We start from the raw sequence: 16,785 nt of genomic DNA on the forward strand, positions 1-16,785 counted from the left end.
ACAGATCAATTAAGGGCAGAGAATGCCTTCAACCGGTTTTCATCATTATTATGATGGCAGAATGGAACAATCAATAGATGCTTGTCTTTGTGCAGCTGGGAGGTGTAGATCAAATATATCTCCTAGCAACATCCTATCACGATATTTGACTGTAAGCCAAGTATCATTTTCTTTGTCATCCTACAGTGGGGTGGATTGGGAGGAACAGACCAGGCCTGTATTTCTGCAGTCCTGTGCTATTAGTCCAGGCTAAGTAGCGTTTTACGACAGACTAATTGTAAAATAATTTTTTGCAGCATAGATAATTTCTATGAGGTGTCCAGAACAACATACTAAAAGTTCTAAGAAATCCTAGTTGTGGAAATGTTTAATTCTCATCAATCTGAGATGTGTGCCAATAAGGCCAGGCAACATTACACCCCAATGGGGCTTTTTTTTCCCCTTTACTCCTATCAAAATGAAACTTTACACAATGAAACTACCCATGAAAAGTAACATTTTTTGCATTACAAGTTTCTTTGAAAATGAATTTTAATATGCAAATGACGACCTATACACTATTCGAATATGCCCAAAATACACCCAAATAGGCTTAATTTTTTCCTTTACTCCTACCACAATAAAACTTTACATAGTAAAAGTATACATGAAAAGTAACTTTTTTTGTATTACAAGTTTCTTTTGAAATTAGATTGAATATGCAAATCAGCGCCACACTTATTGAATATGTACTAATTTGCATAGGCAGAAACACCATTCATATGTATGACAAATACATCGGCCCAATCTTCATCCAATCATCCTACTGCCAATGACCTGATGGTCATTATTGGTATAAATCTCCAATCAAAAACATGCCACCCCCAGTCTTTTGGGTCCATATGTTCACTTCCCCCTTTCCACTCCATCATTTGGTAAAAGACAAAATGTTACTTTACATGGGTAGTTTCATTGTGTAAAGTGTCATTTTGATAGGAGTAAAGGAAACAAAATAGCCCCATTGGGGTGTAATGTTGCCTGGCCTTATTGGCACACATTTCGGATTGATGAGAATTAAATATATTTCCACAACTAGGATTTCTTAGGACTTTTAGTATGTTGTTCTGGACACCTCATAGAAATGGTCTGTGCTATTTTTGGCTCCAAAATGAGTTACTTTGCCTGGACTATATCCCTGAGTGTTGACTCCTTCCTGTACACCCTCAGTATTCAGGGGCCCCCTTCCTGGGACTTACTCTGCCAGTAGTCCCTTGAAAATGAATCTCCACCTGGACTTCCACAGGACAGTAAATGCTAACTCATTCTGCATTATCCACCCTGGTTCTGATGGCTAGCAGCAGCATTGTAGTGAAATTCAGTCATCAGAGAAGAACCATGGTGGGGGGGGGGATCCCAGAGAGACCAGCTCAGCGGTGCCCTCTACCATGTTGCTTCCAGGCCCACCCTCACTCATTGCATCACTGCAAGACGTAAGGGTTTAGTGAGTTGATGTGTTGGTCTTTTGCAGGGGAGCATGACAATTTGTGGTCCGGATTATCCAGCCTAGGATTGCTCACTGGTGGTTAAGGCCTACTTGAACAGATCCAGGTTATTTTTTGCATAATGCAGATGCTGTTTCACATTCTCCCCCCCACCCCCGTACTGTTTTGACAAATGGTACAGCCCATTTCAACATCCTGACTCTTTGCCAGACCTTGTAAATTTCCCATCCTGGATCAGTCTGCACAAAACATGAGACACATATCGTTAACGTGAAGTTTTTAAGTTGTGTAGCTGAGGCTAAACATCTCAAATACAATCTTTCTCTCCCCCTCTCTCTTTATCTCTCTCCCCACATGTCCTTGTTTGTCTCATCCCCTATCTCACTGTTTTCCTCTGTCTTCTAGTCATGGAATGGGGTGACGATGTGAGGCCCATCTCTGAAGAGGAAGCCATGGTGATAGTGAACCACCAGGCCACAGGAGATGTTTGCACCCTCATGATGTGCCTGCAGGACAAGGGCACGGTAAGAAGCCTTGAGCCAGGGAATCTCTGTGCTGAATGTTAATGGGTCACTTCACTAAGGCGGCATTCACACTGCAAGCATTAATGCTAAATTCCAATTGATCAGATCCGATTTTTTGGCGGTCTGTTCATATTGTCATTTTAAATGTGGCCAATATCAGATTTTAATGTGAACTTGTCGTGGTCCTGAACTGCAAAAGAATGTGCAAAAGAACAAAAACAAACACCTCACATGCACACGCTCTCACACTTTTTAAACATGGAGGTCAGTGAAGTACTTTTTCAAGCATTTTTGTATAAAGTCTTGTTCTGTGAAGCCAGAGAATGTATGAGCAAGTAATACAGAAGAGGAGGAGAAGAACCACAGCTTTTTCTGCAGCAGTGGCTGATTGACGAATATCGGTCAAGGGTGACATAAAAGTTGTACAAATTCCAATTTGACTGTTCAGACTGAGGTTCCATCGCCAAATAACAGACCTGATTTAAAACCACATGACAGTGGCCCAAATATGATTTGAAAATGTCAATTTCGATGCGCTTTGGGCTGTTTATACTGTCATCCAAGTAACAGACCTGTGTCACATGAGGAATTTGGGCCACATTCAGCTGCAGTGTGAACGTAGCCTAAGTGGATATCTACCCTGTCTGAATGGATCGTTGCTGAGACGAGTTGGTGTTTGAGCTCCTCAAGGACAACTCCTGTCGGGTGTTAGTGGACAGTTAGTAGACGTGTTCTTGTAGCTCTCTTAAAGTTGTGTGTGTGCGCAGGAGCTGGAGCAATTGACTGAGTCCCCACACACACCATCTTGTGAGCGTCCTAAGAATCTTCTATTTAATCATGTCATCTTAGCTATAAAATAGAACCATCCATCCAAAGTATCGGGATGGTGTTTGTGAAAGATAATTTCTGCATTTCCTGCATATCTGTGATAAATGGCAGTGTCTGACTGTCAGTCAACAGTTGACATCATTAGACCGAAGCTAGATTTGATTTTTCTTCCTGCTTTTACAAGACTTGCATGCCTGTGTTGTCCACATTGCGATTTTGGTTGATTTGAAGTCAGCTCCGTTAGTTTGATGGATTACTTATATTTCCCGGACAACAATCTTTAAGTATTCATTCTAGTTAAGTGTGTTTGACTCACAGCACACTCACTCTTTCACACTCGGTCACTCCCAGATCTTCATCTACACATTGATCTGGACTCTCCTCCTCAGTCCTGTTAGTGGCCTGGAGATATCTGCTTCTCCACCTTACTCCATTTATAGGGATTGACTGGTGCTGTCACGTTCTGATGCCCTCTGAGACCTAGTCAATGGCTCTGGCCCAACTGTAAACAGAAATGGATCCAAACAACAGCCTGGCTAGCTTTCAAAAGGGCCATCAATAGCTTCACTTTAATACAATTAATATCTTTCCCTTTAGTACAGTGGAGGTGCAACTCTGTCGGTGACAGCCAAGCTAGGTATGGGACTCTGAAGGGCTGGGGTCATGTGACAGGGGATATCCACAAAGTCTTGAGAACCACTTTGGTCTGGTGTCTGTTTTTCATTTCTGTAAACTGTTACTCTACTGCTCGCAACAGTGTGACAGAGACTTGTATGGGAGGGTGTGTTGCAGTGTGGATGTGAACAAGCGTAGTCATCTCATTCATTCAGCGTGTTTTGCTCACAGATGTTATCACTCTGTCACAACAGGCTGGTGTGGCCTGTCTGTCACCAGCATACAGAGCCTCACTCCTGTCTTCCTGCCTCCCTGCAGGTCGTACGCAAGATGATGTGGTTGATGGACCACGTGTTCAAATACACCAACTTTGGCCTGGTGTCCCTGATCCACGGAGACTTCTTCATCAGACAGGTGAGACCTTGCACGCCCAGCTCTTGGGTTTTACCTCTGTCTGGGGCAGGGGAACTAGAAGCCTGACAGCCAAGTGTTTTTCAAAGCGTGAATTCTGGGAGGGGGTTAGGTCTGTAAGCACTGGTCTTCATACGTGAAGTGAATTTGAACCCCCAACACCCTCCATCCTTGTGAGTACAGTTGACCAGTCATCATCACGTCTGAATTCGGCCAGCAGCTCGGTTCGATTCCCCATGTGAGCCGTACAGTGGTAACGAGTGAGTGTAGTCCAGCTCCCTCAGAGCCCCACCAGCAATAGGGTGTTTGTTTATTATGTGATGGGTACTGCTAGCAACAGTTAGCAGTGTGTCGCACACACATTTCCTTGTCGCTTGTGATAGCCAGGCTGTATGTGTGTGATGCTGTATCTGTGAACTGTAGAGTGCTGCTGTACTGTAGCCCTCCAGCTGACCTAAGATCACTGTAGCGTGGGCGGAGCTGGAGTCTCCAGTCTCCCTCTCCGTCCCTCGAGTCCCTGCATTCCTAGAATACCTCATGCAGCCTCACCCCTAGCCACGTCAAATGTGCTCGTCTGACACGCCTGAAGTCCTGCACTGTCTTAGACCCGTACCCACTCGTGTTGCTAGAGGGACTCACCACTGAACACACGGCACACATTCTCTTGGTCTCCTCCTCTCTACCACACATACACACCTCCTCACTCTACCACACACACACCTCCTCTCTTTACCACACATACACACCACCTATCTCTACCACACACACACCTCCTCTCTTTACCACACATACACACCACCTATCTCTACCACACACACACCTCCTCTCTCTACCACACATACACACACTAACACAGGGGCCACTCATCCGCCAACCGGCCTGTGTTGACGCATTTAAGGTGCCTTTTAACCTGGCCTAACTGAAAATGAATCCCCCCCACCCCCAATCATTGCAGGGCTTTCACTTCTAATTCGGTAGCGTAGCTAATACGAAGCCCCCTCACTCTGCTGCTGTTGTTTTGATTGCACTCCCCCTGCCTGACGCGTCTGTGTGTCCGCAGGGTAAAGCCCACCGGGACAAACAGCTGATCTACTTGAAGGACCACCTAGACAGGTACTATCACAGCCGGGACAGGAAGTGGATTGTGCTGTTCCCGGAGGGTGGCTTCCTCCGCAAGCGGCGGGAAACCAGCCAGTCGTTCGCCAAGAAGAACTCCCTCCCCCACCTGTCCCACGTGACCCTGCCACGGCTGGGGGCCACGCAGGTCATCCTGAAGACTCTGGGGCCCCAGCTGGAGAACGGCAACCTGGGGGCGGAGGCCGGGGCCCCCAGCCTGTCAGGTACCCACACACACATTCACACCCTCTCAGTGGGAAACTGCTGCCCCCAACAGAAATCTAGAGTTGTCTCCTGCCTTCCACACACGCTCCATCTCTCTGAAGTCCTGATGATCTTCCATCCTCTCGTCTGATCCCCACCCAGGTTCTTCTAGGGTCAGACATGTGTGTCCACAGACACACACACACACAGCCCCTTGCCTGGGACACAGCACTGCTTAACTGGCCTCCTGCAAGTCCTGTACACAGCCTCCCCTGAGGCAGACGAGCTAGCTTGCTGTGAGGACAACAACATGGAGCTGCTGTTACACAGACAGCAGGCTCTGCTCATCCTCTCATTCAGAGGGTGCCGCAGCGAACACACCTAGAAAATATGACACTCCTTTTAGTCTTCTTTTTCTTCCCTTCCTTCTCCATCCATCCAGCTTTGCTTAAATCTGTCCTTCATACAGAGCTGTTCCTGTCCACTGCTGACGACCAATCAATAATCCAGTCCCACTGGCCCTGAGTTTGGGAAACAGGGACTTGACAGTTTCTGTGTGTGTCTGTACACGCATGATATATTTTCACACACACATCCATCCGCACTTTTCCGGGCACCCTGGCAAGTCCCACATGCTTGCACATTGGAATTCCCTGGCTTGAACTCAAAATCCATTTTAAATGACTCCCGTATCCACAGTCATTTTGACTGGAGTGTTTGAGCCAGCACTATGGAGTGCTTAGCTATGTAATTCACTCCCAAAATAGGGGGCTGCAAAAGCAGCACAGTCTCCTGACAGTCAAGAGTCAGCACTACCAGGAAAAACTGCCCTGACACTATCTAGGCCTTGCAAGGGTTAACGCACACTCCCTGCTAAAACACTCACTGTCAGCCAGCCTTTTAGTCTCCCTTGAATATTAAGAAGAATGACACAATCTGATGTAGGGCATTTTGTCATCGAAGGGGAAGAACCTTGTTGGCTGTGCCCTTTGTCTTTGAATGTAAGATGGCACCTCTTCTTAATGAGGACGATTCTGTTTCAGCAGAGGGATCGCGTTGCACGAGACACATCTCCAATGCTGCTTTAGAAAGGAAGGATCATGTTTGAATGCTGTAGAACCACGTTTCCTCTCCCTTCACATTCTCTTCTGTTTTTCTCTGCTCCTTCTGGCTGGACACTAATGATGAGAAAGTAGGCCCTGCCCTTCCATTAAGCTTGGCTTAATAGTATGAAACTAGTGTTTTCCTCGTGTGTGTGTAAGAAAATTAGAAAAGGAGAGCATATGCGCTCGTGGCTTTGGGTACAGTGTCCGTGTGTGTGTGTGTCCGTGCGCACACATGCATCTTGTGTCTGTCTGGTTGATCAAAGGCACAGTGCTCTCTTTGACTGAAGGGTGCTGACTCACACAAAGACAATGGCTGCAGGGAGGAAATTGGATTTTATGTAAATTTGAGTGCCCCCTGCGTTGGCTACACAATGTCAACAGGGATAAACAACACTGCTCTCTCTGAGCCATGGCTAGCTGCTGGTAGCTAGCTACTGTAGTATAGAAGAGACAGACAGACAGACAGACAGGCGGACAGATGGACAGGTGGAAAGACAGACACACAGGTGTCAGGCAAAGACAAACAGGAATGTCAGCAGACTGTCCTAAACACGATGTAATCACCCTCCAAGGCCAGATTTCACATGAATGAGAGGGCGAGCCACAAACCTATCCTGTTCTGTTGCCAAATCAGATTTCAGCATAATTTCTAAAGCGGCAGACACTTTCAAGTAAAGAGAATCACAGTCAAAGACTTGTTTGAGTTCCAAATCCTTTCCCCTCTCACACGCCCCCTTATCTCTCTCTCCCTCTATTTGTCTTTTTCTCTCTCACTCTGTCTCCCTCTCTATCTTTTTCTATCTCTCCTTCTCTCATCTCTCTGTATATCTCCCTCTATCTATATCTCTCTCGCACACTCTGTATCTCTATCTCTCTCTGTATCTCTCTCTGTAGCTGTTTCTCTACATTCTCCATCTGGTGTCTTTAAATTTAAAGACATGCAAGCACATACAAACACACAGCCTACTTACATAAACACATACACACACACCCGACTGACTCACATAAACAAACACACACACAGCCTACTAACTCACATAGACAAGGCATATACTCCTCTCTTATACTTCAGACAGCACACACACTCAGGCCACATCTGGATTGGGACCTTATTCCAGGGATTAGAGGGCTGGTGGGAGTGATGAGCTTTATCCTCACCTGGGCTTTTCCACCTGTGTGATCCACTTACATTGATGATGTATGATGGCGCCATGTTACTGTGTGTGTGTGTGTGTGTGTGTGTGTGTGTGTGTGTGTGTGTGTGTGTGTGTGTGTGTGTGTGTGTGTGTGTGTGTGTGTGTGTGTGTGTGTGTTGGAGTGCCAGACCCGACCCCTGTCTTCCTCTCAGTCACAGTCTTAAGGTTATTCTGGATTCACATACTAACACATCCGTACAGTTGGCATCTGTCTCCCCTACCCAGCCCCCTCCACTTGCACTCCTCCCTCGCCTTCCCCTCTCCAACATGTCCAAGTCCTGATCTCGCCCTCCTAACTCATCGTTCTCTATCCTTCCCTCTCGCTCTCTGTCTCTATCCCTCCACCTGTCCCTGTCTCTGCAGGTAGTAAACCCAGAGGCCTACAGTGGGTGGTGGATGTGACTATAGCCTACCCCAAAGCCAGGCCCATGGACATCCAGACCTGGATCTTTGGCTACAGGCCTCCCACAGTCACGCATGTGCACTACAGGTACGGAGAGTCCACAGACACATACCGTGTTTTTCGGAAATACGCCGCGGTTTGTACCCCGATTTTACAGTTTTCTTGTGGTTGTACGGCTTATATTTCGAAGCGGCTTAAAGCCCGGTTTTAGAACAAAAAAGTGGCTTCGTCCCAAGATCTTTACAGACCGTGCAGCTAATTTAATGCTCAACACTTGAACGGGGGCTTATTACTTGAAAGAAGAATTATTTACTGTGTCGTCTCAGTTACACTATCAGGGCTTGGAATACAGTGACTTGCTAAAGTAAGCAAATGGCTAGTAGAACATAACATTTCATAATAATTTCAGTAAATCAAACAGCTGCAAGACCCAGTGAAATGTTATGTACAGCTAGCAAACTAACGTTAGCTAGCATCGCTAACGACATTGGCTAATTCAACTTCGGTAGGCTATCCTCATGTTACCTTCCTGACTCGTGGCTCCGTACCGTGGTAGGGAAATCTCAGGGTGAAAAGGCTAGCTTGCCTTGCTAGCCTGGCTCGTTGCTGGTAACTTTGCTGCCCGGAAAAATCCACAGTGCACTGGAGAAACAGTGAAGGACTCCAAAGTAGCCTTTTATGCGAACCAGACTTTATTAGTTAATAATATTACTTGTAACAGTAAGTTACTAAACGTTACCTCGGACGACGTGCTGTGTACAGTAACCCAAATAGTAAAGTCATACATCGACAGGGCAAAAACTGTCTACTTGCTCGTTAGCGAACTGACAGACATTCCCCGGGCCAAGGTTGCTAATACAACCGTCCAACAAACCCACATCACACACACAGTAACCTACGAGGCTGCCTCCCAAAAAGGGAAAAGGCTCGGCTGGTAACACTCTAACACAATCTGCAAGCTAGCTAAACGTATATTATATAAAAAATAATTTTGTAGATATAACAATGGATTTTGCCACTAAATAAGTGTCTTTGCTTTATTTCTGGACATACAACCGAAATGTGTTACACATGGCCTATACTCGTGCATTGCTTGGTATTGTAGCGACAATGCTCTGGTACCCAGAATGCCCCGCGGCAAGCTGAAAAGCTACAAAGTTAAGGGCATTAGCTTAGTTAGATAAGCATTGTTTGGAGTTCTATTGTTGTGTTCGTTCTGTTTTGATATGTGTAATGCTATGGTCTGTAGTTTAGATCATTTTAGTGTTCACCCTGATTGGGAACGTTGTCTAGTTAGATGGCTATCCAAGCTGTCCTATAGGAAAGTGATTTCTGGTTAAATAAATAGTCGTGGGCATTGTTCTGCTGAACGCTAGCCGGCGCTACGGTATTGTTGTTGCCGTTTAAAGTGCGGCCTATAGTCCAGTGCGGCCTATACTCCGATTTACAAACACAAATCCTCCATTCTGGCGGGGTGCGGCTTATAGAAAATGCGGCTTATTTACCGAAAAATACGGTACACAAAAACACACACCCACCCATTCTCTTTGGGTGCTTCGGATTTTGGTTTGAAGTTGAACCTTCCAAGAAGGGTGGCTTGTTTTGTGTTGGCCTCTGAGTTCTTTTTAGCTCATATTCCATTATCTCGCGCTTTTTCTCTCTGTCTCTCTCTCCAGTCAGCTTCTATCATTTTCTGTTCATTGTAATTGTGGAGGGATCATATCCTAGAGGACTCCTAAGCGCATGTCTTTAATGAAATTACAGTGCATCCGGAAAGTATTCACAGCGCTTAACTTTTTCCACGTTATGTTAGAGCGGTATTCCAAAATGGATTAAAGAAATGTTTCCCTCAAAATTCTACACACAATACCTCATAATGATGATCATTTGTTTTTATTATATATTTTCTTCTTTTTTGTTTATCACATGTACATGTAGTATTCACAGTATTTGCCATGACACTCAAAATTGAGTTCAGGTGCATCCTGTTTCCACTGATCATCCTTGAGAAGTTTCTACAAGTTGATTGGAATCCACTTGTGGTAAATTCAGTTTATTGGACATGATTTGGAAAGGCACACACTTGTCTATATAAGGTCCCACAGTTGACAGTGAATGTCAGAGCACAAACCGAGGCAAAAGGTTCAAGGAATTGTCTGTAGACCTCTGAGACAGGATTGTATCGAGGAACAGATCTTGGGAAGGGTACAGAAAAAGTTGAAGGTCCCAATGAGCACAGTGACCTCCATCATCCGTAAATGGAAGAAGTTTGGAACCACCAGGACTCTTCCTAGAGTTGGCCGACCACCCAAACAGAGAAGGGTCACTCTGACACAGCTCCAGCGTTGCTTGTGAAGAAAGGAAGGACAACCATCCCTGCAGCACTCCACCAATCAGGCCTGTATGGTTGTGTATGGAGTGGCCAGACGGAAGCCACCCCTCAGTAAAAGGCACATGACAGCCCACCTGGAGTTTGCCAAAAGGCACCTGAAGGACTCAGACCATGATAAACAAAATTGTCTGGTCTGATGAAACAAAGATTGAACTCTTTGCCCTGAATACCAAGCGTCATGTCTGGAGGAAACCAGGCACCACTCATCACCTGGCAAATACCAGTTGATTAGTCTCAGCAACAGGAACTGGGAGACTAATCAGAATCGAGGGAAAGATGAATGCAGCAATGTACAGAGACATTCTTGATGAAAACCTGCTCCAGAGCACTCTGGACCTCAGACTGGGGCGAAGGTTTATCTTCCAACAAGACAACGACTCTAAACACACAACCAAGATAATAAAGGAGTGGCTTCAGGACAACTCTTTGAATGGCCCAGACTTGACATCTCTGGAGAGATATCTGAAAATGGCTGTGCACCGACACTCCCCATCCAACCTGATGGAGCTTGAGAGGACCTGCAAAGAAGAATGGGAGAAACTGGCCAAAAATAGGTGTTCCAAACTTGTTGCATCATACAAAAAAATATTTGAGATTGATTATTGCCAAAGGTGCTTCAACAAAGTATTGAGCAAAGGCTGTGAATACTTATGTACATGTCATATTTTCGTTATTAATTTGAGCAAATCTATAAAGAAAAATATGAAACAAACTTTTTTCACTTTGTCATTATGGGTTATTGTGTGTAGAATTTTTAAGGAAAAAAACAATTGTCAAATTAATTTTGGAATAAGGCTATAACATTAGCCTGATGTTGTCATACTCATAATTATAGTCAGAATATGAGTCTGATACCACTCCGTTGGGCTGTGAGTATGGGGCTTTCCAGATGCACTGTAGATTGAAATCATCCGTGGCACACTCATACTATAATTTCCATTCCATACCTCTCCATAGCATTAAATAAATAAATTGGGATAATTTATTATACTTGTACTGAGAGAACTTTGAACCTTCCTTAGCATCATCTAAGTGACCAACATATAGCATGTTAGTCATAGGAATTTCCCATCTCACACCTTGACACACATTACAGTTGTTAAGATACTGTGTCAATATGACGCTCCTGTAATGAAGGAGATAAGGACAGCAGTTGGGAGCGTTCAGGCCAGAACAGAGGATCCATCAATGACTGACTATTGCTGGCAGACCAGGACTGAGGTTCTAATCCCTCCCTCTCTGTCTCTCTCATCCTCTCTTTCCTCTTTTGCTTTTTTTCTCTTTCTCTTCCTTGCACTTGCTTTATTTCTCTCTTGTGCACACACTGTTAGAACTATTAAAACAAGAACTATTAAAACAAACATCATAAAGTATGGTCTTTCTTACTTTGAACAATGATGGCGCTATACCTGACCCATCTTCTGGGGTGTGTTCTTGGCAGCATTTTAAACAAAAAACAGGTAGCCACATTGCAACAAGCTAGCTTAGTTTAGGATTTATTTACGACAGCCTTAACCCTTGTGCTGCTTTCGGGTCACATGACCCAAAGGTTCACAACGAACCATCGTTGTGTTTACCCAATGTTACCCAATACAAAAACAAATAAATAGCATTTTCTTTTAACCTTTGCAATGTGGGGGGTCTGAGACAGCCCGACAGTTAAAAGAAAATTCCTCACTTTGTTTTTGTATGCAGTAAAGTTTTCGCAATACGATGGTGGATCACAATGACTGATGGGTCAGAATGACCCGAAGATAACACAAGGGTTAAACGGAATGTATTCAAATAAAATAAATAAAAATTGAGTTTGGACTCAAGGATGAACTGGTTAGAATTTGGTGGTACAAATGAAAAATATATATTGTTAATTGAAATGCTAGAAAATATCTAATTACTATAAATATCAAATAAATAGTAGTCACCCAAAATTACGTAATTGGTGTTAATGCTAGGCTAAACACTTAAGAAATAATGCTCTGAGTCTTTGAAGGTCATTAGAGGAAGTGCAGTGGACAAAGGCGTATTGGACCAAATTGAACATGTATGTCTTTTAACCCTCGTGCTGCCTTCGGGTCACATGACCCAAAGGTTCATAACGAACCATCGTTGTGTTTACCCAATTTTACCCAATACAAAAACAAATTAAAATAATTTTCTTTTAACCTTTGCAATGTGGGGGGTCTGAGACAGCCTAGCTGTTAAAAGAAAATGCTTCACTTTGTCTTTGTATGCGGTAAATCTGTCGCAATACGACGGTGGGTCACAATGACTGATGGGTCAGAATGACCCGAAGATAACACAAGGGTTAACATGGTCAGGTACATGACTGCAGTTTTCTCCTTTAATTAGCTAAATACAAAATGGCTAAACTGTACTGGCAGGCTAATTGGATTTGCCAAGATGGCAAGATCCAGGAGACAAACAACATATGGCTTTAGCATACCATTGTATACAGCACAATCTAGATGACAACTAACAGCAACATGATACCTCTTATAGTTAACACAGAATTTTGCTCAAACATCTGTTAAGAACGACTATAAAATCGTTATGAAAAATATATATATTTAAGGGAAGACACTCACTCTTTGCTTGGATGTCCCTAACCAAATAGACTACACTACATTTATTGTAAGAGTCTAGAAAGACAAGGATGTAAACTGACACTTGACTGGCTGGCGGAGGCAGAAGACGGAGAGGTGGTTCTTTTTAGTTTTCGTAAGTGTTGTGGAGGCTCTGGGAAGTACAGGGACAGCCTCTCCCCCAGGAGCACATGTCTGAGGGGCTGTGGGGGGCTGTGGGGCTCTCCTCTCCCATGTTCAGGGTTGACGTAAGGATCCCAGGACCAGGAGCTGCCCTGGAGGCTAGATGAAAGCTAAAGACTCATTAGAGCCGTAGTTAGAGAGTCAGTCAGGAGAAGCCACACCTATGGGACTCTGAGCTGGGCTGTGGAAACGATGGCTGTCCCCCACCCAGAGTGGCAGGGTCTCCAAACTGAGAGACAGATAGTGAGACACCACACACACACGTACGGTCATGTGAGCTACACACATTCTCTGGCTGTGGATGAGGCATAGCTTAGCCAAGAGAGGCCTACATGAGTCCAGGTGCAGACAACAAGAGCATTAATGTGGTCTGCTGATTAAGTGGAGGCTGCAGATGTGTGTTCAGTGTTCTGTAGTATAGTCTGTGTATGGGTAGTGTAGGCTGTTCCCCTCTCTGGCTCTGGTCATTCAGCCTTTTGTGTCCTCTGAATCTGGGATAGAGACATTCAGTCAGCTAATGAGAGGCGTTTCACAGCAAGCCACACAAAGCACCATGCACTTCTACCTGAACACTTTCTCCCTCTCCAGATCCCTCCCTCTCCCACTGCCTCTCTCCGGCATAATCTCAATTCTGGCAGTATTATAATCTCTGTACACCAACCTCATTAACATCTGTCATTCAAAGGTGAGATGTGGGAAGAAGGAAGGATTTGATAATGTGTGTGTTCCAGGCATATTTTCCTCTTTGTGCCGCTGCCTGCTTTTCTGACTGCTGGTTCTGAGGTTGTGTGAATAGGGATTTATGGGAGTGGAAGCCTGCCTGTTCATCAGACCGCACACCTGCTTGTGATCGTGCACACGCACACACACTCATCTGCAGCCATATCAGATATTTCAGTTTATTGAGGCCAGTTGAATGGCTTATCTGGTGTAGCTCTGGTCTTTCTCTCATTCTTCCTCTGACTCAGTTGTCCCTCTGTGTTTGGCAGGCATGCAAACTCCTCACCTTTAGGTGAGACTCACCTTTTTGAAACCAAAATGGGTCACCTACGTGGGGGGGGGGGGGTCATGGCCTTGGCCAACACAGCATTTTACCCGTGCTTTGCAACTTTACAACTGGCTCTGGAACCAATCGTCACTCCTAATGCCTAAACCTCACAGCCAATCAGTGGTAGTGTGGGGAGAGGTTTTCTTCATTGATCTAGCCTCTTAATTTTGCTCTCAAAGTGCACTAGATTGATGCGTTTAACTTTAAAATTTAAGACATTTTCTTCCGGGGGACCGGACCCCCCTAAAGGGTCTGGGGTTCGCCGTAGCGTTCTCACCTTATTTACCCCTGACCTGTTGTCATGCCTGGTTTGGGTGAGGAGTGCTGGAGAGTAGCGGTAAATGTGAGAACTCCAACCAAAAATTGGTCTAACAGACCACACTGAGGACATTGCACCCTAACACACACACACAGAACGATGCTTGTTTGAGGTTTGGAAGAACGTAATGTTGACTGTGGCTGGCTACTAGTGAGAATTTGTTTTATTTCACACAGCTGGTGTACCTACCCTGTGTTTAGAATGGTGTTGGTAGGCTGTCCTGTCCAATGCACTCTGTTCCTTTGAAATATGGTTGGCATCTAGGGTACACTCATGGGAGATCTAGGCGTGGATACACAATGGAACAAAGTTTCTGTGTTTGTTTAGCAAATATTTTAACATCTGGGTGTGAAAATAGAATGGAAACGACATAATAACTTTAAGAATAGGTAGGTGGTTCTGTGAATGGTATAGTTTGCTGGCTACAGTCTGCATGTATTTGTGATAAGTACCCAGATTTCAAGCATACTGTACTTAAAAAGTATGGCTTTTTAAATGATAACAAAGAAAAATATAATTGTGACGTAATAATTTCAAAGCTTTTATCGGCTTACATTTCAGTTCTATGAACTTTTTACTATCTGTATCCTTTGTTTTAGTGCTAATCATTGCATTTCATATCAGAGAAATAGGCTTTTTCATGCATTTCAAAGAAGTGTCTTATACGTGAACCATGAGGACCAACCTTTTACAATAATATTTTGTGCAGCAAGTATATATTTGATGGACGAGAATAAAATATTTATTTTTGGACAAACAAATCTAACATTGATATGGTCACACATTTAGTATCCAGCCCTAATGTCATCCAAGAGATTGTGTCTTTGACCAGGATGTCATTAAGTGCTATTTATGCTCAGGTGTAGGCCAGTGTGAGTTTGAATTCAGTTATCTTCCTTAATCCATTTTATCATTTTATTAAAGGGAAATTGCATTATATTCAAGAGAGAGATGTCTTGATCCATAGGATGGAGTTATCTTTTTATTGTTTAGAAGTTTCCTTGGTTTTTCACACTTCTAGTTGAGGTAAGGTACATTTAAGTGGGGTAGGAATGGAAGTGGAGTTGAGTAAGGTAGAGTAGAATTGATTTGGGTGCAGCTAATTAGGGTAGGGCGGTGTGTGTTCTGGTGTTCTATTCCAAACAGTTTACTGGAACTATACAAATTGTAGACTAAAGATCGTAATTAACCAGTGGACTCTTGTCTGTTTGACTTTAGATAAGAGGTTGTTAGGAGTTTTGTAGATGCCCTTTGATAGCGCAAGGATCGTTATAGCTGTTTATAACTGCGAGTCATCGGCAGCACACTGTACTTTTTAGTCATGAGACTGTTGAAGCTTAATCTCTTATCTAGTAGCAACGATATCAGTATGCTAAAAACTCAGCCTCTTGTGATACCGTTCCTATGGTAGCCTGATATGACTATAATCTCAGGGCCTTTAATCAGTCTGTTTTTATGGAACCTGTGTTATCTTGGGTAAGAAGGAACAGTCTCTCTGTGTGTTCTCCACAACTCTATAGAAACAAGGACAGCCTGCCCACAGCCTTTGCTCCAGATGCTTCACTTGCAGTTGCTGTCTTGCTCTGTGTGCGCTCATTAGAGATGTGTCATGTCACAACGGACAATCAATGGCTCACATCCGAGTGTTTGTGTGTTTTGAGGGTTTGCCATAACGTTGGCCGGCCGTGGTCCGGCAGGAGCTTAAAGGGCCGTTGAGCAGGGCAGCCTTCTTGTCTTAGGGGAGTAGGACGCGCATCAGCAGCTAGGGCAGCACCAGTGATGGCGGTAACGCGTTACTTAGTAACGCATTACTTAGTAACGCGTTACTCTAATCTGACCACTTTTGTCAGTAACGAGTAATCTAACGCGTTACTATTTCCAAACCAGTAATCAGATTAAAGTTACTTGTCCAAGTCACTGTGCGTGTGCACTATTTTGTCATTAATAGTAAAATATATATTTGATTTCTTCTTGCGTCTCTGGGAGTAAAGCCTATGCGACAATTAAGTCACGTTTTCAGCACAAGGGTCACGTCACGTGTATATACATAGACCTACCACTCAGCGACACAAACAACAATGTAGCAGGAGAGAGAGAAATGCGCATTTTCGAGTTGGAAATACAATCACTATTTTGAGTATTTGTCAGATGGAAATATCAAGGTTCGTTGTACACTCTGTGCTGGTGGCGACAGTGCTATCAAGCTACAAAAACATGACGTCAAATTTGAAGAAACATTTGGAGTCGCAGCACTGCACAGTCAAACTTATAGAGACGGTTGTCAATAGGTGTGTTCGACTTCGCTGCATGAAGTCAAACGCACCTATTTTTATGTTGAGGCGGCGGGGGTGTTGTCGGCAGCTGCTGAATGTAACTA

At 44.2% G+C, this 16,785-nt stretch overlaps 1 protein-coding gene across 3 annotated transcripts in view; it reads left to right on the forward strand.

The window, feature by feature from the left end:
* lpgat1 (lysophosphatidylglycerol acyltransferase 1) overlaps window positions 1–16,785 on the forward strand; it is a 28,003-nt gene that overhangs the window by 5,847 nt on the left and 5,371 nt on the right. For all 3 annotated transcript variants that reach the window (XM_062468337.1, XM_062468338.1, XM_062468339.1), the window contains 4 exons: window positions 1,887–2,005; window positions 3,767–3,862; window positions 4,920–5,199; window positions 7,845–7,971. In XM_062468337.1, coding sequence (XP_062324321.1) covers window positions 1,887–2,005; window positions 3,767–3,862; window positions 4,920–5,199; window positions 7,845–7,971 — 622 coding nt within the window. The remainder of the gene's footprint in view (window positions 1–1,886; window positions 2,006–3,766; window positions 3,863–4,919; window positions 5,200–7,844; window positions 7,972–16,785) is intronic.

The sequence above is a fragment of the Osmerus eperlanus genome, chromosome 8, assembly GCF_963692335.1.
Source record: "Osmerus eperlanus chromosome 8, fOsmEpe2.1, whole genome shotgun sequence".
Classification (NCBI taxonomy): Eukaryota; Metazoa; Chordata; class Actinopteri; order Osmeriformes; family Osmeridae; genus Osmerus; species Osmerus eperlanus.